Source organism: Thermobia domestica, chromosome 2 (assembly GCF_964235325.1).
Source record: "Thermobia domestica chromosome 2, izTheDome1.hap1.1, whole genome shotgun sequence".
Taxonomy (NCBI): domain Eukaryota; kingdom Metazoa; phylum Arthropoda; class Insecta; order Zygentoma; family Lepismatidae; genus Thermobia; species Thermobia domestica.
In genome coordinates, this window is record NC_137455.1 from 12778765 (window position 1) to 12802651 (window position 23887).

The following is a 23887-nucleotide window of genomic DNA, read 5'->3' on the forward strand; positions in this document are numbered from 1 at the left end:
TAACTTCTGCAGTGTGAACTGGTGCATTATCTTAATAAGTTACGTCATTAGCCGGAAACAAGATCTGAACTATAAACTGCATGTGGTCATCTGTACGCGTAATCATACAACTCACTGAATACCATGGAACAGTGGCCCAGAGCCGTCGTCATATCTGACAATTTGGAAGAAGCCTGTTCGTATATGCTTCTTAGGACGTGCACCAGGCACGTAGCCAGGATTTCGTGAAGGGGAGGGACCGTCACATGAAATACTGTGGTCATCACAACAGGGGCTTGATCATTCTAAGGATATGTTGGTAAGTACTTTACTAACAAACTAGGAAGAAATCTCGACTAAAATAAAAATAATGTATTGAAAAAGATTTTACAATATTTACGTCCTTCCTCTGTTCATTCAAATATAACAATTTTCCTTTCATTATGACCTCAACTATTACAAAAAGTACATATTCACTATTATAAAAAGTACATACTCAATTATGTCTTGTAAATTATTTTACAATATCTGTGTTCCTTTCTCTGTTGAATCAAATGTTAACAGAACTTTCTTTCCATATAAATTTTTGTTTTTATTATTCTGTCAACTACTGTCTGTTCCAAATGACGGGTTAAAGGAGCAGTAGAAAATTGTTTTTGAAATAGCATGTCGGACACTGCAAAGATGCGATGACGAAAAATTATGATAAAAAATGCTCACGCTGTTACAAAACGGCACTATGCTTTCGGAAGCTTGAAATCTCCCTGACTAGTAGCATAAATTCTGAGAATTCCATAACTTTTCTAGAAATTTCAAATTCCCTGACTCTTCCAGGATATCTCGCTCACCTCGCCACCATATATTGCAAGTAATACAAATTTTCTCATAAGAAGGAGTAACCAAAAGCTTCCTATATTTTTTTTAACGCTGATCCTTCTTTTTCTCATTTCATTTTGTTTCATCCTTCCTTATTTTTTCATTTCTGGTCTCGAAGGGGGGGGGGGGTTCGGACCCCCCCTTGGCTACGTGCCTGCGTGCACCATACATAAACACGACCTGTTGTTGGTAATAAGGTGAAAGATGGCTCATATGCACCATTGGCCACCCACTTTAACGTTCTCAGCACCAATTTCTTCCCAGTAAAGCGTTGTCGGCGGTGATAAAACGGTTTGAAATTTGCAACCCGATCGCAGATATTCAAATTTTATAACTCGCATCGGATTGCGATTGTAGCAATAGGCTTTTAGATAATTATTAAGTTCCGCAGTCACTTTTCCGCATTTACTCGTTTTGGCGCCTTTTACGTTATACGTTTCTATTTGCCTGTAAAACGATTTCTTCCAATTCTTAATAAATAAGAGAAATGATCGCCGTGAACACTTTTGAACTTTTTCATAAGTTAATCTGAAAAGAAAAGAGGGACTAATTTCTTATATCTTGTTAACACGCAATCCAACTACATAATATTAATTAAAAAGGCTACGAAGATTTGTGTAGGCCTAGTATACTTCCTAAGTTGGTTTTGAGTTTAGCACCTACGAAACGAGGACCTATAGCTTAACGTGGGATCCAATATATATATATATTGTAATATCCTATGTGATGTCGTAAACAAGCAATTCTACGCATCAATGTTTACAAACACCTCCACATAGTTCGGCAAGAGGATCTCCCACCAGAGGGACCTATAATCACATGCAGACGACGGCTTCTGGCCCCTCCCACGGAGCAGAAGACGACATCGGAGCAGCAGCGCCACCGCCACCCAAAGGACCCTATAAATTGGATGGACGAAGGCAACTCGACACCAGTTTTCTGGTGAACCTCCTTTAGTCTGCTACGGGACTCTTGGAGTAACCTAACCCCAGGCCTCTAGTCTGCTACGGGACTACGCCTATCCTATCTCCTGGCTTAGCCTGCTAGGGGGCTCTGTCTGGGAATCCTAACCTCAGCCGCTTAGCTCGCTACAGGGCTCTGTTGGCCACTTAACCCGCCTCTGATTGCTACGGAGCATTGGTTCCTTAATTTCACTCCTCTTAGCCTGCTACGGGGCTCTGTTGGAGATCTTGTCTGCGACCTTACGGTCAAAGACCACCTATAACTCACCTTGATTCTAGAGAGATCAATTCGTATAGTATTTTGTGAAAATACTTTTATAGAGGAACTTTCTATAATAAAAACTGGTAGTGGGAGTCGATTCCGGACGCTCTTTTTATTAACTGCTCTACCCAAAGATCCTATATGAGACAAAGTTTTACAATATTATATATATCCCCTTCCGTAAGTTGCACCGTCAAAATGAAATAAAAACCATCCCAGACTCGAACTTCATCTTTGTTGAAAATTTGATTGAGATTGGTCGGATGGTTCAAGAATTAATTATTAAGTCACAAACCACAAACATAGTCACTTTCAACTTTATGTATTAGATATGGTGTATATATATATATATATATATATATATATATATATATATATATATATATATATATATAAAACTTAAAAAAAAGTTGTTTCTCCATTTGCCATAAAACAGGGTTCCTACTGATCTGGAGAAATCGATTTCCCTGACCTTTGGCAGGAAATTCTCTGACTTTCATGACAAGTGTCGGATGACGTTGATATATAAATAAGGAATAAATAACGGTGAATATTTATACATGAGAACATTTATTCTATAGAGACAAATAGTAATCAATTGATCATACGTACATTCCATTTATCTGCCACAAAAATCAGAGCAACGTCCCACACTGTGATGATTACGCTGAAATTGGTATAGAATTAATGTTAGAAAAGATATATTTTATACTTCCCTGAGCTTCCCTGACCTGCACCATTTTCCCTGACGAGTAGGAACCACACTCCTTGCTGATCTAGTAATTGGTACGCGTGCTTTTGAAGCACAGGATCCTGGGATCGATTCCAGATAGGAGGCCATTAAAATTAGAACGCATTATGGTTATTCGAATTACACCCTCCTCTGTACTGAAAAAGGACAATAAACTAAAGTTCATTGAACAATGAAATATTCAGTGATATATTCAAGATTTTATACTTTATGTACAAAATAGAAATTTATCTTCTCACAATTCTAAAGTTATATATTTGTTCGTTTATAACTTTACCGTCCTTTTCAGCAACGAGGCTACATGGAACGTGGATCTAGTTTAAGGTGGAATTCGAACCACCATTAATATGTTCAAATTTCAGTTCCACTGGAATCGAATCAGGGAATATGTGCATAAAAGGAGCAAGCATTCGTCATTAGACTAGAACGGAGGGCCAATTCTGAATTGTCTGAAACTATGTTGAATTTAAAAATATTAAAAAAAAAGAAGAAAAAGAAGAAGAAGATAGTATAAGGTAATTGAGGTGGATGCAAAAATAGAGCTCTGAATCCTCGGCAATCCAGTGATCAGTTGGTGGAATGAGAAAGTGGGAGGAAACGGGAGTAACCCGAGAAAACCCACGGAAACAATGTTGTCCACCACAAACTTACTAGGCCGGGGATCGAACCCATGCACTAGAAGTAAGCGCTCTACTACTTAGCCACTGTGCCGTCTGAGTGTATACGAGATCTGAAAAAGAGACGAATGCTTTATGACAGGATGGACTAGAAGTAGTGGACTATGGATAAAGGATTTCAATAGAAGCACTGCGATCAAAATGATGTTCTTCAACTTGTAAATACTTTTCAGCTCTGTGTGGTGTTATGATTTGTAAACAAGTTTTTTTCTTTTCTTCTTTTTTTTTTCTCATTTCATAATGTTACCGTATTCCCAAGTTATTGTACCCCTTCGGCTGTCTTCAAACATAAACCAGCAAGTGAACTCTATCAGTTACAGCCGAAAAATGAAATCTATAAGATCAAACGTCCCATGATTATGCACTGAGGATAAGGGAAACAGTGATACGAGAAGAAGTCAAAAAGTAAAAGGGACTTCTGAGAAAAGATACATTTATTCTAATGATAGAAAACAGAAATACATTATTTTTCAACATAATCTCCCTGCATTTCAATGCACTTTCCCCAACGTTTTACAAGTTTTTTGATTCCGTCGGAAAAAGGGTTTTTCAATTGCATCTGTAACCAGGGGTAAAAGTGGATCTGAAAAGGTAGGAGAACGCATTACGTCACGCCGTCCCCCGTGCCTATCTTTGCTCATTGTAATTTTTTTTAGGAAGTGAGAGGACACCATAGATATTTTTTTGGAAGTGGGGAAACGGCGTCCACCCGCGTTCCCTTTCACTTTTACCTCTGCCTGTAACAAATTTTGCACCGCATCAGTGACTAGCTGATAGTTGACGGTTAAGTTTCTTAACTTTTGGTGATGATGAGTGTTTCCAAACTATGCTCGTAGTTTTGTTCTCTGGTTCGTGATGATGATGTACCCAAGTTTCATCTACGATAACAATTTGCTGTAAAAATCCATGTTTCTCGCAACGATAGCGGGCCAAATGTTTACAAGAGATGTCCAACATTTGTGCCTTATGCTTTGCAATAAACAACTGTCACCATACTGCGCTTGCATTCGCCGAATAATTTCCGCAGGTTTAACCTTTAAACTACGGAGGTAAATTCTTTAACCATTAAACTACGGAGGTAATTTATTTTTGAGCTTTAAACTATATTTAAAGCGTTTTCATAAGGGTTTAGAAAGAAGTCCATTTCTTCATTCTTATTTATCGAAGACACATGAAACAAAAAGTGTTACAAACATTATTGTAGTACCATTTCGAAATCGAAATATCCATAGTTAAGACAAGCAACAGGGTATTTCGAAAACGAAATATCCCGTAGTTCATAGGTTCACACATTTCGCAAACAAAAAGCGAATTACTGATCTCATTTCCTCCTTGGTGCAAATCGACAATGGAGCTGCCATGTTTAACAGTCTGCTACACTCCAACGACTAATGCAGGAATAAGAGTGACATGTTGCGTAGATGTGTTGCAGACGACACTAATTCAGGGCTGGATGCTATCAACATAACCAAACCTTAGTGCAAGAAATTGCATAAGTCCCTTTACTTTCTGACTTCATCTCGTATTATAATGAATGAAATGGTAGAATAAAGAAAGTGAGAGGAAACATGTCAACCCCAAGAAAGCTTACATACACGGTATTTGTCCACCAGAAAGCCCACTTGACACGAGCTGGGGATCGAACCAGGGACCTCACGTACTAGAGGTGCAGTCACAGCCGAAATAATCGAGCGAGATAAATAGTTGGAGTAATTATTGCGAATAACTGGAATATTCAATTAAGACAGATTTAATACCAAGCTGAAAGTTTATTAGATCGAAAAATAGATATATGTGTATATACATATATTTTTCTCACAAATGCAGTTTTTGACATAACAGGTATGGGTTTTTTCTTTCTTTTCTTTTTTTTTAAAAAAAAAAACAAAAGAAACGTCACGGCTTAGATATGGCTTTTAAGAAATTAAGAATATAATAGAAAGTTGTCAAGAGACTTGGTATACTGAATTGTATACATATTTTAAAACATAAATCATCTTCATTTATACTGTACACAAACATTCAGTAAATAACATTACACGTATATACATACGAAACATACTATACATATCAAATAAATTATTAACATATATTATACATAAAAGTCGCATTAAAGCAGAAGACGACGAATTCATAAAAGGAATCATTAATTATTCTTCAGTCTTGTTCAAAGCACAATTAGTAAACAAAAACATTTTAAGATTTCACCACAATCAACAGCACCATCAAGAAGATTGTAAAAGCTGCCAACCCTAGAACACACATCATTTTCCGACTTCTTTTCTGATGTTTCTCTGCTTTCTGCAGCTGCTGAAGTCCTTCTTGTACCTGCACTTGGACTTGTTCTATGTTGTAGTCTATTCGATCTAATACAGTTCCCTAGAAGAGTCAGACGAAAAGGAAGTTAATATATATATATATATATATATATATATCATACGTTTAAGAAATGAAGGTAATTATTGACTATTTTAACAAAAGAAATACTAGGAGATTGGCTGAAGGTTTCAGGCAATAGAGTTGATTTAGTTTAGCGTCCCTTTCAGCAGCGAGGCTATATGAGACGTGGACCTACTGATTACCGTGGAATCCGAACCACATGAGCTCCTTCCGGGAATCGAACCCGGGTCTCCCACGCTAAAGGCGCGTACGCTAACCGCTTAGACACGAAGGAGCTCTTTTCAGGCAATAGAATATGTCTGTATCTTCATTTATGTTCTACAGTGTCTATATAGTGTCTGATGAAGGATATGGTAGATATTTCATACTGTAACACATTATAGTTCAAAATACAGTGTGTGTTGAAGCTTTGGTCTGTATTTCTTTTGTTACGATATTCAATCCAAGGTCATGGATAGTATTATTATGACTTTTTAACATCTAATTTTTACTACAGATGAAATTACATTTAATTTGAGAGGGATAAAATATGGGGATGAACCAGGACCAAACCTAAAACGTCTCTTCACCCGTAATAATGCATTAAGAGGAAGCAGAAGTGGATAAAGAGCTTCGGTTTAACATGGGGTATAAACTTTTCATTATATAGTGTGGCTCAAAAAATGTATAATGTTTTATTGTGATTTGATTTGAGTTTAGTGTCCTTTTCAGCAGCGAGGTTAAATGAGACGCAGACAACGTTCGCAGCTTAATGTGGGATTTGAACCACATGAGTTCCCGCCGGGAATCGAACCCCGGTCTCCCATGCCAAAGATGCGTACGCTAGCTATTTAATTGTGAATAAGTCTCAAATGGATTGACGGAAATGTCTAATTTTTGGTAGTGTTATAGTTAGTTCTGTTATTACATTGTAATGCATGATAGAAACAGTGAACAACCACATTTATCAAGATTTTTCCACCAACGTCTGTACTTTCAACAGCACAGTATCAAGAAGTGATATGCGGAATTTAAAGGTGATGACTACTAGACTTGGATGTTCAGAACCAAGAAAAGAAACTATGAATCGTATTAGGGAGGTTACTGGCGCAGCTCTTGAAAATTCGCTATACATACAAGTCAAGAGCTGATCTCGCAATCAACACTGTGGCAGATTTTTTGTACGAGATTAAAGTGTACACTCTCGCCCGCATTGAATCCTCAGCACAAAAGATAATGACGCATCTATTTAGAGTTTCTCTATTGCAAGAGAGATATGAAGTTGTTAGTTTTGCAGAATCGGTCATCTTGAGCAACAAAGCAAGTCCCTCTTTCTGGATAGTCCTCTGCGCAATTTCGAAAGTGAAGGTATATGAACTTTTTTTTTCTTTCTTTGAAGAGCATACAATCGCTGAAGAATTTACTTGATCGCGTTAGAGAACTAGCTGATCTCACAGTAAAGATTACGTTTTTCAAACAAGACATTTATGCGGCTCACTACCGCAAAGCCGTATGAGGGTACTTCAATCGAAATTTGTTACGAACATATGACGCATTAATGCGGAAGGTTAATCTGGTCCTCGGATTGAATCTCTTATGACATTCCTTGTACGTCTTTGCAAAATATTTCTCTATCCGCCTTTATTCCATGCTAATATCAAGGATCTTAAAGCGTATCAACTGCTGCGGCTCTGATCGACCGTGGCACGCTGAGACAGGTGTAGGAGAAAATGTATTATTGTGTTGATACGTACTATATCATCAAAGGTAAACATGTTACGCATTTAACAGAAACTTTAGAGGTGTACCTTCTTTTCAGTATAATACTATAAATGTATTACGGAATAAATACAATAAATACATTTATAGTAAGGTGACCAAACGTCCCGTTTTTAACGAGATCGTCCCTTCTTCAGCAAGTTCCAAGAAAAATGTCCCATTAAAAAAAATCCGTCCAATTTATAAATCGTAATTACTTAGTATAGTTTTTACGTGTTCTTAAACCCTATAGTTTATTACTCGTTTGGAAAGATATCGAAATTTCGTAAAATAGTAGTTTTATATATTTCGAAAAGATGGGTCCATGGAAAACTCCGTGTTTCTGAGTTATTTTGAAAGCTAGACACTTTTTCCTCACTAGCATGAATAACGACATAAAAATGACTATACCTAGCTAAAGTGCCAAATTACGCCACTATGACACATGTCCTATTCTGTATATATATATATATATATATATATATATATATATATGATTATCCTAGTTTGTAGTACTTAAGAATAAGAACCTCAAAAACTTATTTACATTATTGACAGTGTCGGCTCACATACAAGTTTATTTCATTGTGTGATGAAAGAGGGAGAAAAAGTAAGTTTTAGCCTAAACTTGTGCAATATCATTACAAAACAAAAACAGTATTAAGTACCTGATCGGTGACCATGGTGGCTAAGTCTTTAAAAATGTCATTGAGATCGACTATGGATTGAACTATCTGTTTGACTTCGTTTTCCCGTTGCGCCAACATCCTTGTATTGTCCTCCAACAAAAGCAGCTCCTCTTGACTCACTTTCCCAAAGAACAACTCGTCTTCCCACGAAGGCGTCTCCTCATCATCCAAACCAATCAACGTGTTAAAGTATTGTTGAGAACGCTCTTCTCGGGAATTTAATTCTAAATTTAAAGGAAAAAGAAGGAAATAATTATTATTTTTGAAATAACTACTGTCTCAGTTACATATGGGACAAAATAAAAAACAAGGGCAACTCTTATCATATGTGCAACACGTGCATTTGCACGGGGCAGCAAAATCTGTCATAACTATATTATTTAAAATAAATATTTCTTCTTGGAATCAGACTTCATGTTGATGGTAGTTAAATTTACGAAGCTGACCTTTCTATTTGAATATTACATTCATAAATCATGTTTAGGTGTCGCATTAGTCAAAGGTCACATAGACAGTGCTAAAGCACTTGTCGAACAAATCCCAGCATGAATTGCTTGATTGTTGTCAAATACAAGAACTCAATTCTCGAACAGTAGCTAACACCTGTTCCATTTAGTTAGTTATCACAGTTTTGACATGAAAACTAATCTTGTCTTTGTTACTAACAAGTTCTTTATCATTGAAGGTGGAAACAAGTTTTTTTTTTTTTAATTTTTAACAGACCTAGAAAGAAAATCAAGAAATAAGGATAAAAGAGCTAGCTGCACTGGAATTGCAAACTGATTTATTGAGATTAAAGCCTGATATTGAAATTCTATACAAGGATTACCATCTTCCTCTACAGGTGTGTTTGCTTTATCTTTCACTAACACAAAATATTATTATTTAAAGAAAAATAGACAGGATGAGATTGTATTTGTATTGTTTAGACCTTTCTGAGTGCGAGTTCACTTTCCCTCTCCTTCGTTGTTCACGATGGGTTAGCATACTTAAAATCACGGCTTTTAAGACTTACTTCTTCTGAAGAAAGGAGGGACGGCAAATGTTGCCATTGCATGAGGCAGCAAATTGCCTAGGGCCGGCCCTGATAATAAAGGTTTACAAATGAATTGAGGGTTTCCAAGTAGACGAATCTCTGGCATACGTGCTTCATGCTGACGTGATTCTAGATTTGATCCCAGATAATACGACATATGATTTCGTATACTGTTTAACAAGTAACAGTGTCATTGTGTACACCACGCGAAGGAGTTTGGTTTTTCATTAAGACAATTGGAGTTTGAATTTTTGCTAACACTCTGTTCCTCTACACTGAAAAAACTTTAGTAAAATGAATGAATATTTGAAAATACAAAATAATTAAGTCTTTTACGTTTGTCGAATAGAACGTTATTAAGTTTCATTTTAACGTTGGTTCAACGGTCAGATTAGTATTTCAGATCCTGAGCATTATACTAACTCGCTAATCACAACACTTGCGGGTAATCTATCAAGGAAGGGTGATATCCATAATTACAAGGTGTAGTCAAAAAGTACGGTGAATGTAGTTGCACAGTGCCATCTATCGATGTTATATCTATTTCAACTAGTAAGCCCGGTACCTAAACCTTTGGTACAGTCAGCGTTGAGTTTGAACGAGTTGTGACACGTTAGTTGGCTTCCAGAGACAGAAGAGTTTGGTCGTATTAAGAGTGTCTGTCGCGAGCCAACATAAAGCTTTGTTCTAAGCTGAAAAAAGGCCAAAGAAGCTCTTGAAATGTCAAAATAAATGTATGGCGAGGAAGCGGTGGCATTCAAGACTGTTTACAAGTGGTATCAGCGATTCGAAAGTGGTAAGGAATCGGTTGAAAACGACCAACGACCGAGACGTCCTAGGACGTCAAAAACAGATGAAAACGTGCAAAAAGTTCCACAAATGATTTGTTCAAAAAGGCGAATGATTTTTCCAGAGTTTTCGAAGAACTTAACATCTCATATGGGTCTCTGAAAAGCATTTTAACCGCTGATTAAATGAGCAAATGGCTTCCTTCTTCACCATGAAAACGCGCTGAGCCACACCTTGCTTTTGATCCGCGAGTTTTTGGCCGAAAAAATATTCCTGTCTGTCCATATTCGCTATGCTCTCCAGATATAGCATTATGCGACTCCCGGCTCTTCCCAAAAATTAAAACCAGGCTTAAACGAAAACGTTTTGGCACCATTCCTGACATTGACGGGGCCACGACAAAGCAGCTGAACGCCTTTCCAAAAGAAGCCTCCCAGAAATTATTCCAGTCATGGATTCAACGTTGGGATAAATGCGCTGCTAGCCCAAGACAGTAAGATGAACGAGATTAAATCAAATTCCATGTAAGCTTGTAGCTTTGTTTCTAATAAAATTATTCACAGTATTTTTTCATCACACCTCGTATTTAAATCTTTAGATTTGTTGAGGAAAAAGTAATTTAGTTTCATTTTAGCGTTGTATTTCATTGATAGATTAGTATTTTGCATCCTGACTTCCTGAGTCTTATACTAAACCGCTAATCACAAAAATACTGCGGGTAGTCTATCAAGGAAGGATGATATCCATCCCATAGGAATACATGGGGAGCTGACTTCTGGTTGTCTTTGGGATTAACTGGATGAATTACACCCAACAACCAACTTGCTTCCTACCCTTTGCATCCTGACCAAAATTGATGGTCGTCCATCATGTAGCTCTTGAGATTTTGTGTTTCCGGGACGGACACACGAGCCGACAGAGTACGTATATAAAAGAGGCTTTGGTAAACCAAACTTATTAAAAAAATTCAGCTAGCGGTAGAAAAAGAAGTACCAAACGAGTAAACGATATAAAACCTAACATTAATACATTATAATTTCAATCCATGATCATAATGAGCCCGGAATTACTATTATTATCTACTATTTCTTTATTATTATTATTTTTAAATATATGATTTCCTAATCTTAAATTTTACCGTCTAAAACAACTCTCATTTGTAAATCTATGAACTTCATCAGATGATATGCACAATTTAGATGAACTAGGCTTAGTACACAAGAAAGAAAAAAAATCATATTTACAATTATTTGTATTGTCATAAGCTTCTTTTCATATTGCAATTAATTATCTATACTGGTATCAACATGAAATTTTCATTCACACAAAATGGAAAAATTGCAAACAAAAATGGAAAACAAAGCAAAGCTATTTTAACGCATATAATTTTACCTCTTTAGCTTGATGAAATGAAAAAGAAGTTTGTTAGTTTAACGTCCTATGATTATGTCCTTTAGGCTAAGGGAAATGGATGATAAAAGCAAGTGAATGATGATGGAAGAATTGGTGGAATGAGAGTGTGAGAGGAAACAGGAGTACCCCGAGAAAACAAACGGACACGATGTTGTTCACCACAAGCTCACTTGGACGGAATTCAAACCAGGAACCCCACACGCCACAGATAAGCGCTCTACCACTGGGACACCACGCTCCTGCCTGATAAATGAATGTATGATAAATTCGAGTAAACAGTGGAAGGAAGATCTGGGACCACAGAAAGCTCATGGATAGTTGTACAAGAGGAGTACCGAGTTTAAGGTTCCTTTTCAGCACTAAGGCTGTATGAGACGTGAAACTAAGTGGAATCTTAATTATGTATATTCCAAGTGGGATCGAACCTGAATCCTTGGACCAAAAGGGAAGAATGCTAACTATTTGGGCACGAGGGGACTCGCATGTTGATGAGTTTTCTCAAGATTCTTCCTCAAGTACTCTGAAAATTTTCATATATGCAATGTTTGACATTTAATACTAATGGTGTGAGAAGAATTGGAAGTCTCGATCCTGCTTCATACGCCACTTAGATATAGAAAATGAATATCTGTTTGTCCGGTATATAAATCTCTACCATGGCTTGCCATACTTCTAAATAACTGTACCAAAGTCTGGAAGAGACCGGCTATTTAGATTTTTTTTAATGCGTACCGTAGAGGCGATGGAGAATATCCCAAAAATTGAGTATCTCACTAACACCTCATATTAGAAGATGAAAACTCATTGTTAAAACAAGTGAACATACACATATCACTTGCAGTAGAAGAAAAATACTGTGGATGTGAGACACCTCTAGAGAGGAGGTGGCACGTAAAAATAATCAAAAACTACCGATACTAATGTCGAAACCATAGTTTTCGGGGTCACTGAGATGAATAGTGACACTCCAGATGGTGATTAAGTTCAAGTTCAGATCCCATCGATGTGGGGCGGGGTGAAAAATAAAATGTCCAAAATGACCAAAAATATTATAGAATCCATAGTTCTTCGGCTCGTAAGCTGATTGATGACAGTTCCCATGATGTTTAAGCCCACGTTTGGTCAAGAACGTGCATGTCAGCTGGACGCCGTTCATTCATTTCACTTCTGACAGGGGCGCATTGCTCGTCGTTATTTAGACTATTCTACTCAGTTCTTTAATTTTCAAATATTATGAATTAGCATTATTCTTCCCGTTCGAAGCCGGATACTTCTGCTAGTAAGTGATAATTTTCGTGTTAACACTCACGTACTTCATGTCAAGTTAGGAAAGATTTAATACTCCTGTTTTAACTTTGATTCTTTTCATCTGATTTATAAGATGAAGTCGTCGGAATAATATAAATCGCACACTTTTAATGAATGCTCCTATCAAAATAAGCGGTTATATCGAAACCTGAACTGGTTATACACATTACATCTTTTGTTAACTTTAATTTCTTAAATTTTTATAAGGATAGCACGACAAGATGTGGATTAGCAGCTGAAGTTTCAATATAACCGCTGATGATACGAGTATCTACTGAAACCGTATGGAGGACCGCGGCGGCTCAGTGGTAGAGCGTTCACATCTGGTGCATGGAGTCTCCAGTTCGATCCCAGCTCGTGCCAAGTAAACTTTATGGTGGACAAACACCGTGTGCGTGGGTTTCCTCGGGGTTCTCCCTTTTCCTCACACTTTCTTCATTCCACTATTTCATTCATTTATCATCATCACCATATCTTTTAGCCTAGCTGGCATAACCGTAGGACGTAAAGCTCAAAGATTTCATTTTCATTTTTTGAAACCGTACGGTAACTTAATATTACGACAAAGTCTGAGGTAAATTTAATATTACAACGTATGAATTTCGTGTAAAGTGACTTAATTATTATACGAGGGTTGTTACATAAATTCCAAGCCTAAACAAGAAATATTAGAACTAGACATGTAATACTTTTAGGACGTATTTATTGAACCTTCCTATGTTATCACAGGGTGTCTATCGGTCATGAAAGTCAAGAAAAAGTCACGAAATCAGAAAACGGTCATGAAAGTCAAGAAAAAGTCACGAAATCTGAAAACGGTCATGAGTCATGAAAAAGTCACGAAATCAGAAAACGGTCATGAAAGTCATGAAAAAGTCACGTAATCAGAAAACGGTCACGAAAGTCAAGAAAGTCACGAAATCAGAAAACGGTCATGAGAGTCATGAAAAAGTCACGAAATCAGAAAACGGTCATGAAAGTCAAGAAAAAGTCACGAAATCAGAAAACCGTTATGAAAGTCACGAAAAAGTCACGAAATTTAGCTTTTGGGTCACGATTTTTTTTTATCTGTACAAATATAAATATAGACTGGAATTTTTTTCTATAAAACGTCAAAATTCACCACCAAAAATGTCTATGGTCGGGCTTGAGATGTTACTAAATCGCAAGCAGAGCACGCTTGTATCCCATGCATGAAAATTCGGCCCTATTCGCACCCAAATTCGCTCTTGAGAATGTTACTAAATTTTATGGTTTGGGAAAGAAAAAGTCACGAAATTTCATTTTGAAATTTTAGTAGACATCCTGTATCATAGCAAATTTGGTATTAATATCGATTTTTATACTGTCGTTACAGGTCCAGAAAGATAGAAGAGTGAGCAAAGACCAAATTGAGAAATTGAAGGCGAGATCTGTTACTGAATATACCCACAGGAAAGGTTTAAAGCTGCAAGAGATCCATATGCCGACCAGGTTGCTACTATAGGTGATAGCATCTCTTCATATGCCACAGTGAAGTAATGGGCAGCCCAATTTAAGAAGGTGAGAACCTTCACTGAAGATGACATTCGATCAGGAAGGCACGTGGAAGCATTAACTCAGGAGAACATTGACAAAGTTCACCAAATCTTCATGAATGATCTGGGAATGACTATCAGACATATTACTGACACAGTGGACTTATCTACTGCAAACGTTGACTGAATTATCACCAAGCATCTGGGAATGAGCAAGGTTTCTGCGAGATGGGTACTAAAACTATAGACACTTGGTCAAAAGCTCACCAGACGCAAAATTTCATGGGACAATCTTCATCTCTTCCGGACAAATTCAGATACTTTCGCACCCGGTTCATAACAGCAAATGAGACCTGGGTCTACCATTACCAATTAGAGTCCAAAGTTCAAAGCAGCGGAAATACCCTTTATCTTCCCCACCTTCTGAAGAAGGCCAAGTCAGTGTCAGCTGGAAAAGTGATGGCCACAGTTTTCTGGGACCTGGAAAGTATAGTGATAGTGGATTATTTCCAAAGAGACAAACAGTGATTGGGGTGTAGTACGCAGATCTTTCACGACAGCTACTTGATAATATTCGGCAGAAGCATCGTGGGAACTCACAGCAGGTATGCTTCTCCATCAAGACAATGCCTCTAGCCACAAGTCAGTCATCGCAATGAGAGCAATTTACGACTGCGACTATGGATTGGACCCTCACCTACTTTATTTGCCTGAATTGCCACCTTGTGTCTTTCACTTCTTCCCAAAGCTCGAAATGAAGTTGGACACTTATAATAACGTCATGTGTCAGTAGATAAAATTTTACATGACTTCGACAAATCTTTTTTTAACAGCGGCATCAACGCACTTGAACATCGATGGGCAAAAAGTGTTAATTTCTCAGGGAACTATGTTGAAAAGTAACACCATCCATAAAGTCTCTGCTGCTCCGTTCATAGGTAGACTTAGAACTTTTGGAACAACCCTCGTATAACAAGAAAATTTGTGTAAGTCACGACAGGAAAATTTGTGTAAGTCACGAGAGAAAAATTTGTGTAAGTCACGACAGAAAAAATTGTGTAAGCCACGACAGGAAAATTTGTGTAAGTCACGACAGAAAAATTTTACTCAGAGAAGACATCAAAATGGTATCGACCAATTACATTTTCATGAACGACTTAAAAAAAACAAAGTTTAACGTTCCACGATTATGCTCCGAGGCAAAGGGAGACGATGATGATCAGATGGATATTAATGATAGAATGATGAAAGTAGCAGAAAAAGGGAGATCCACGAGAAAACTCACGCACATGGTGGAATTTGTCCATCACAAAGCCCACTTGGTGAAAGCGGGTATCGAACCAGGGACTCCACACAACAGATGAGTGCTCTACCACAGAACTACTGTGGCCCTACGCACATCCATTTCTAGTAGGAACTTAGTAATAAAAATATGACCTACTTTGTCCCCTTTCTCCCTACATCTGCATCATAATTTAGACTTATTAGCTTTGGAAACTTACTACTAATAACTACCATAAAATGCAAGTATAGCAATGCATATATTATATATTTAACCTTCCAGTTGGCTTCTTGTTTAAGTGGAGAAGGAATAAGAACCATATCTCACTTCTAAGGTAGTTGCTTTGATTCCGTCGAAACAACACAGACAAATCTTGCAGCGTGGACACAAGAGACATCACAACATTTCTTGACAGCATTTGTTCTTTTCGGCTCCCTTCTTCACTTCGTTGTCGGATATACTGCACTAACCGATGAGCGTTTCCAAACATCTGAAACAGAAATGCAAACAAAGCATTTAGTACTTTATTAAAACTTTGAGCAAATTTACACGAAAAGACTTGAATACACAACTGAACCCTCCAAACAAGAGAAAAGATTATTCGAAGAAAGACATTTACACTCTTTCAAACTTAATTAGTTTCCTTACATATAATAACACATAGTTTTACGTCCCAGGCTTGTGCCGGTTAGGCTAAAGGAGACGGTGATTATGAGAAATGAATGAAATGGTGGAATGAAGTAAGTGGGAGGAAACGGGAGAATCCCGAGAAAACCCACGAGCACGGTGTTTGTCCACCACAAAGTTCACTTGGTGCGAGCTGGGATCGAACCAGGGACCCCAAGCACCGGAGGTGAACGCTCTACCACTGAGCCACCGCGGCCCCATTAAGGAAAAAGTTTAATAAGTGAATTTATATTTAAAATTAACCGTTAAAAAAATAAAAATATAAATAGCAGAAAACAGAATAATAATATAATCATAAATTAACGTTGTATGGTAAAATATTTATCATTGATAGAAATATATTTGAAATACTTAAAACTTATTCATGAATCTGCGCGTGACTTACTTACTTGGAAGGGGGCACGGTGGTTCAGTGGTAAAGCACTTACCTCTGGTGCATGGGGTTTTTGCGGTGGACAATATCGTGTCTATGGGTTTTATCGGGGTACTCCCATTTCCTCCCACTTCCTCATTCCATCATCATTCCCTTGCCTTAATCATCATCTCCCTTAGCCTAACAGGTATAATTGTGAAACGTTAAACTGAAATATTTTATTACATTTATTTCCTTGGAGATGATGATTTTGATTACCTTCCGGAATTGAGAAACGTTCACCACATTTTATAAAAAATATATATAGGTGTTCTTTCCTGTGGTTTCAGGGCTACCTAAAACATAGCCTTATTCCTGTGGTTTGAAAGGACATCCGAAACAGAAACAAGAATAAGAAGCTATTAGTAAAATTCTGTTAGTGCACTAAGTTTTAGTGTTGTTTATTGGAAATAAGAAATAGCTACAGGGTGCCCTATAATTATGTATATCATGTCTGACTGATTGTAGTATTTGTAATTCTGAACAAAAAGTTTCGACATGGCAACACTGTGTAGCCTGAGAGTGGGATAACAGTCACTGGATAGAGCCCCGATGGCAAAACTTTTCTTTGTCTTTCTGTGATAAGTTTTGTAAGTCAAAAATTTTCTGCAGGAATTTCAAAATAAAAAATCATGATGATACTATCATGTTTTTATTACAGCATTACATGAAGCATGGTAAACGGTTTTAAGCGGAATCCCTAGTTCGAGTTCGGAGGTGGATCTAAAAGATAAAAGCTAGGAGGGACAGCCAGAACCCAGACTATGATAGGTATATTATAAATTTTATATAAACCTTTAAAAAAATCTAAATAACTGCTTCAATTATTTATGTCACTTAAAAACTGGGGGGGCCTAGGCACCCTGGGCCAAATAAGCCACTGTTCGAGTTACAACTTGTGAAGTCACGTTTTTTTTTTTTTGGAAGAGTTTTACTACAAGGAAAACTGAGCTTTAAGAGACGTAAAATACGTTCAAACTATATTTATGTGACTAGTATTTATGCGAGTCGTCCGTGTATTTAAGACATCTACACATAGCAGGCATGGTTTCATACTAGCCTGTTGGCTACTTTTCTCCTCTGGCAAGTTTTCTGCACAGGTGACGCAAATTTTCTGCGATCACATCGCTGATCGCGGCATATTCTGCTATGGGAGATGAAGCATCACCACATTATGCCATACCAGTGCGAGAATGGCTGAACGAAACATTCCCGAACCACTGAATCGGTCGACGTAGGTCTGTAGAGTGGCCAGCTCGACCTTCCAATTTGCCACCACCTAAATTTTTCTTATAGGGTATTTTAAAAGCAAAAGTGCATCATTATGACATACGCAATTTGGCTGAACTACAGGAAGCTATCACAGAAGAGTTTCATGGGATACCAGTACGAGTCTGTCAAGTTGCTTGTGACAACGTTGCTCTTCGTCTCCAGCCATGAACGCTTTGGATGATGCATTGGTGGACTATGCGATGGAGAAGAGACATTAAAATTCTTGTAAAGAAAGGTATGAGAGTACTGTGTTTATGTTCAAGTTATTTTCTTTATCGCAGTCTTTGAAATATGGGACACCCTGTATATCATTGGGAAAGGAAGGCAACTATTAAGTTCAGAATTTTACGATAAACGTTGAATTATCATTGTTGAGAGACAAGAATACCCCATACCAGAACATGCTGCGATCTGCGATGTGATCGCAGAAAATCTGCCGCGTTTGTGCAGAATAATTGCCATGTAACGCTGTAATAAAAAAAAAAAAAAAAAATGATAGTATTATCTTGATATTTTATTTTGGAATTGCTGCAGAAAATTTTTGACTTATAGAAGCTCATCGCAGAAAGACAAAGAAAGTTCTGCCATCGGGCAAGAATATAATGTAAGGACTTGTTGTGAAAAGGACTTAAGCTTTTGTGAGCTCACAAAGAAGAATGACCGAGTGAATCATTCGATTTATTATGATGTGTTTCATACAATCGATAACGTTGGATAGTTGATGCTAATGCAGTAGACTCAAACACATTTCCTAATAATTTTGACCACCTTTAAGTTATGTTTGGATATATCTATATGTTAAACTTTAATGTATGGAATGCGTCTATTTGCGAACTGCTCGGTGGCCATATTTTAACTGTCACTCAGGCTTGATTTACTGCATTTCCTTTTTCAAAAAAAAAAAGGGGGGAAAAAAGTAGTGATCAAATGGCAATCTTACTCGTATCTTTGGATTTCAATATATAAATGACATTCACATACCTTTCTGGTAACTGAAAAAGCGTGTTTCTTTGGATACTAATAAACAATCATGACAGTTTAAAGAGGGGAACGACTGCATTACCCGTTACCCACTCTTTCAGCTGAAATTTGTGACCTTCCCTGAAACTCGTAGCAAAGAATATTGAGACAACAATTTAAAAGGGATAAAAGTATATGATATTACAAGTAATAATTTCTTAATGTGTCAAATAAATGAACATAAACACGGTTATACATCATGCTGCGAACTGTTTACCATTAAACTGATAAAGACCTTGAAGTTACGTTCCCCCTACTCACTTAAGAAGAAGAACAGAAAGAAAATTTATATAAATAAGAAAAATCACGGTGGAAATATTCAAAAAACTCCAAATTACGTACCCTAGTGATTTCGTGTGTTAAAGCCTCGATTTGTTGTTCTTCCTCCGAGGAGTCATCCAACGTGGGGCGGTGAAGATGTTTGGTATGTAAAGCTTCCAGCTCTCGTATTTTACTTCGCACTCGGCACAAACAATATTGCGCCTCCTCGAGACTGTCGATCCACGCAGGAGGCATACGGGACTCCCGTGCAAGACCCATTTCCATTCCGGACTCTAAATCGCTTTCCCTTTGTACAAGGGCCATGCGATCTGACATATGCTGAAAATAATAAACCAAATGATTAACTCGGACCTAGAAAGGCACTTAGAAACTAGTCTTAAAATGTTTACTAAGCTGACATTTTTTCTTAGGAAAATAAAAAAAAGTTTGCGCAGAAAAATCGAAATCATTTTTATTTCTAAGTCACAAATCTTGCAGAAAATGAGAAAACATAGGGTGAATTCAACAGAAGTTACGTACACTCTGAACGTTCCGAAATTACATTTAAAGTGATCGAAGTTTACAAGCATCTTAAATGTTTAATTGAGGTACATTTTTTTTTAAAAAACAACTTTTGTGTGTCTAAACAGAACTTTTGTTGTCAGCACATTCAATGTAAACCTTTGGTAAATAGATCTCGAACAAAGCAGTAATACACAGCCGGACATTTCTTGCAACAAACTGACCAGTTATCCAAAGTATTCGGATGTAAGTTAAGAAAAGCAGGTCAATAAATAAATAGAATCAAAACACTTTCACTTTTCTCACTTTATATGATTCTGTAAGATATTCTGAACTGTTATTACCTTGACGCATGTCCAGATACATGGGTACAGATTGATAATATGGTTGCAAACTGATATGCCTTGGAAAGAATTACATGCTATCCTATTATACGCAAGAAAGTCCTTGTAGTGCTTGTTTCTTACGGTAGGAGCTGCATTCATCGGTCTAGATTTACTCTGCAAGGACTTTCTCTTATGGGTATAAATGCGTATCCGGACGTATTGCCATAAAAAAGACTGAGCATAAACACAAACCACCTCGCAATATTACGAAAGCAAATGTGAGGATTCACAGCAACAACAGCTAGAACATTTGTTGCACCCACCTCACCTGTAACTGGATTGTTCCGGACACGTTGTCGCAGTGTTACACTTTCGGTGTCTCTTAATCATAAAGAGCTTAACAAAAAAGACGTCGCGATGGCTGCCGTCTATCTGGACCTCTCTCTGTGCACACACGGCAGGCTTCTGAGGCACTCTTTCTATATTCTCCTCAGATCAGGATCGTGTCGGTTCTTTCCTCGTTTGTAAACATCATCATCTTCATGCTTACCACTACGACTGCTTGCTATAAACAAGCACGATCCGTGGCTCGGCAGTCGCAACTTTCTCCGCATCAAGAACTGTTCTGTCCGACACCTTAGATAGTATACGTGCCGAAATACTGGCGGTCAAGTGGGTCACTAGTTTTTCTGTTAACAACCATTCCCATGGTCATATCTCCGTTACTATGTGCAGTAGAAGCAAACGGCGTTATATCTCTTTGCGTTTTATCGACGTCGGTTGTGTAGCACATAGGACACTGGGTCATGAAAGGTCTGCAGTTTCTGAAGAGACGGTTAGGCACATATTTGTGCGCAGTCCAGGTAAATCAATTAGGCTTGTCAGCTTAGAATTGGGAGTTCCTAAAACTACCGTATGGAAGGTATTTTGTAAGCGACTGAAGTTTAGACCATACAAGCTTTGAATCGCAGCGACAAGGAAGTTCGAGCGAAATTCTATGAATATAGGTTGAACGGGTGTGAAACTCAGTATGTCTCACGAACATAACTAGGCTTAGTCACGACGCCACATTCCATACCAGTGGTAAGGTCTATAGATAAAATGTTCGGATATGGGATTAGGAAAATCCTCATGAGGTGATAGAATATGAATGGAACTCACCAAAGGCAAATGTGTTCTGTACCGTAAGCGGGAGCAAACTGTACTACCCTTTCTTTTTCGCTGAGCCCACTGCGACCTGGATATGCTTAGAAACTATCTAATACCACAACTGCATAAAGATATGGGTGCTGCTTTTATTTTCCAACACAATGGAGCACCTCCGCATATTCATTATGAAGTTGTCGCCTACCTTAATAAGTAGCTACTTGAATTGGTCGTGGTGGAACATTGCCGTGACATCCTTGCTCGCCTGATTTCACCCGGGGATTATTCTATCTAGGGTTACATTAAAGAACGTGTCTTTGTTCCCCCCTCTTCCAAGCAACGTCGACGGGATGCGAATTCGGATACCTCAGGCAGCTGCGACCATCAATGCCGAAATGCTTCAAACAATTCGGCAGGAAATCGAGTATTGCTGAGACACTTGCCGTTTAACGAAAGGATCACATACTGAACACTTCTCAAGAAAACCTGAAGATGTATTGTATTTATGGAAGTATAACACATTACTGTTATAAATATCGTTTCTTCACAATTAACGCTTACTTTTGTCCAATTAATTTATAGACACGCTGTATTTAGTATTAGCTGAAATGCCAGACAGGAATAAGACTAACGAAATAATTCTTTGCGAATAATTTAAATCCTTCTTTTCTTAAGAAATTCGCTTATTATCTAGTTTCTCCCCCAAGTGATTCTGGCTCACTTGGTAATGATAACGGTTCGTTATTTGTAACTGTGATGAGTGTATGGCATAAAAACAATGTGGACATATGGCATAAAAACTACAGTACATGTAACACGAACCATCTTATGCTAGATGGCCACTAAAAAGCATGAATGGTATCTGACCGAGTCAGGCATTGAGCGCAGCAGAGGGACCAGAGCGGCAGGGTCCGTAGGGAGCAAGTGTATCAGCAACGGCGGAGATACGGATAAACGAAGTTCACAAAGGCTCACTACGTCACAATACCGGTTTCGAAGTCATCGCATGGATTTGAGAACATACTAAATGTCATCCAAAAATTCCTTTTAAACGGCTCAAGCGTCAACTCCCTTTGATTATTTTACGAATAAAAGTGGAAAATTATAATATTAGAAATTGACCCGTTTTCTCTACTAGAACCAAATTTATAAAAGAGATGTAGCTTATTCCCAGCGTGAGATACTATCATCCTACCCTTAAATTTTTCATCCTACCCTTAAGACACGCATTTTAATGAAAGAATAATAATAATAATAATAATAATAATAATAATAATAATAATAATAATAATAATAATAATAATAATAATAATAACAGCCTGATCCATGAGTGATGTTCAAAAATACATTTCTAACATGTATTAATTATAAAATTCCATTAAAATTTATTATTATTATTATTATTTACCGAAGATATAACAAACTTTTCGTACTCCAAAATTTCCTAGACCTTTCTTTCACATACACTCAATCATTTCAACAGTAAAGTTACTCTTTTTATGACAAGCTATTCTGCACTATGACAAGCTATTCTTCGTATATAGCCTATAAACTGGAATCTACGTTAAAAAACCCGTACTTTAGTGGTGAAGCAAGGACATATTCCGCACATGTTAGTTCTGGCTTACATCTGTGAAACAAAAAAACGAAAGTAAGTCTGTACATTATTAAGTTAAGTTCCGTAGATGACTGTCCACTGAATACCATTTAACTGAAAGAACAAATACTAACCTAACCTACTCAATTTTACGTAAATACGTATAAGAGCGCAATTCTTCCTTTTCCTTATGGATCCTTGAAGGAAGTGTATCTCTCCGTCGGGTGGAAAACCGTACTCGGATCTTAAACTGCTATTTTAAGTAAAAAACTACATGATGTGTATAAGGTTTGTATTCTCAAAACATCTACGGTACATGCTAATCTATAGAAGCAAGAAACCTAATTAAAAATACCCTACATATTGTCTAATTATAGTTTTCAAAAAACGTATACTTTACTAAAATATCACTTATAAATAAACAACATGATAATAGCATGGGCTACAAAAAGTGGTTTATAGCAGAAATAAAACTACCTGTTCGGAATAAATATGCCGACTTTGCATGGCATTGTTTCGCATTAATATAAAGACTTCTGTTAAACTTCGAGACGCCATGGCTGCCTATAAAATGAATATATAGGTTAATACTTAATTTATGTCACTACTTTTTCGCATATGTCAAAGACTGCGAATTACAAAATAAATTATTACATAGTAAATACCCCGGTGCCATATTTAACAACACAAAACGCATATCATTACTATACTTTTTCTTTTTCATAGTTACCAGTACAAGCGGAATTTTTGAGGTTAAAGAACATTTTCACGCACGGATGCTTTTTAAGCAACAAGTAGGAAAAAATGCTTTATTCACGAAATATCTTTATCCCTACATCGTAGCAATATAATTCACTTAAGTTAATTTAAAATATGTAAATCTTTAGTTTAAATGAGGAACTGCGAATAGTTCACACCATTTGTTATGAAAATAGTGATAATCGCCATTCTACTGAAGAGAGTTTG

At 37.2% G+C, this 23887-nt stretch overlaps 1 protein-coding gene across 1 annotated transcript; it reads right to left on the minus strand.

The window, feature by feature from the left end:
* Positions 1 to 5256: 5256 nt before the first annotated feature.
* On the minus strand, positions 5257 to 23632 carry LOC145670175 (syntaxin-16-like). Its single transcript, XM_081738552.1, has 5 exons — positions 23399 to 23632; positions 19412 to 19669; positions 16006 to 16168; positions 8313 to 8557; positions 5257 to 5886 (listed from the first exon to the last, which is right to left on the minus strand). Exons 1-5 carry the CDS (start codon positions 23477 to 23479, stop codon positions 5704 to 5706), a joined length of 930 nt encoding a protein of 309 aa, XP_081594678.1. The 5' UTR covers positions 23480 to 23632; the 3' UTR covers positions 5257 to 5703.
* Positions 23633 to 23887: the final 255 nt, after the last annotated feature.

Excerpts from the sequence above, each read along its gene's own strand:
- LOC145670175 (XM_081738552.1), bottom strand. The coding sequence starts at position 23,479 with ATGGCGTCTCGAAGTTTAACAGAAGTCTTTATATTAATGCGAAACAAT. Across the intron at positions 16,169-19,411 it reads TAACACACGAAATCACTAGG|ATGTTTGGAAACGCTCATCG; the intron begins GTACGTAATTTG and ends TTTCTGTTTCAG. Across the intron at positions 5,887-8,312 it reads CCACCATGGTCACCGATCAG|GGAACTGTATTAGATCGAAT; the intron begins GTACTTAATACT and ends TGACTCTTCTAG.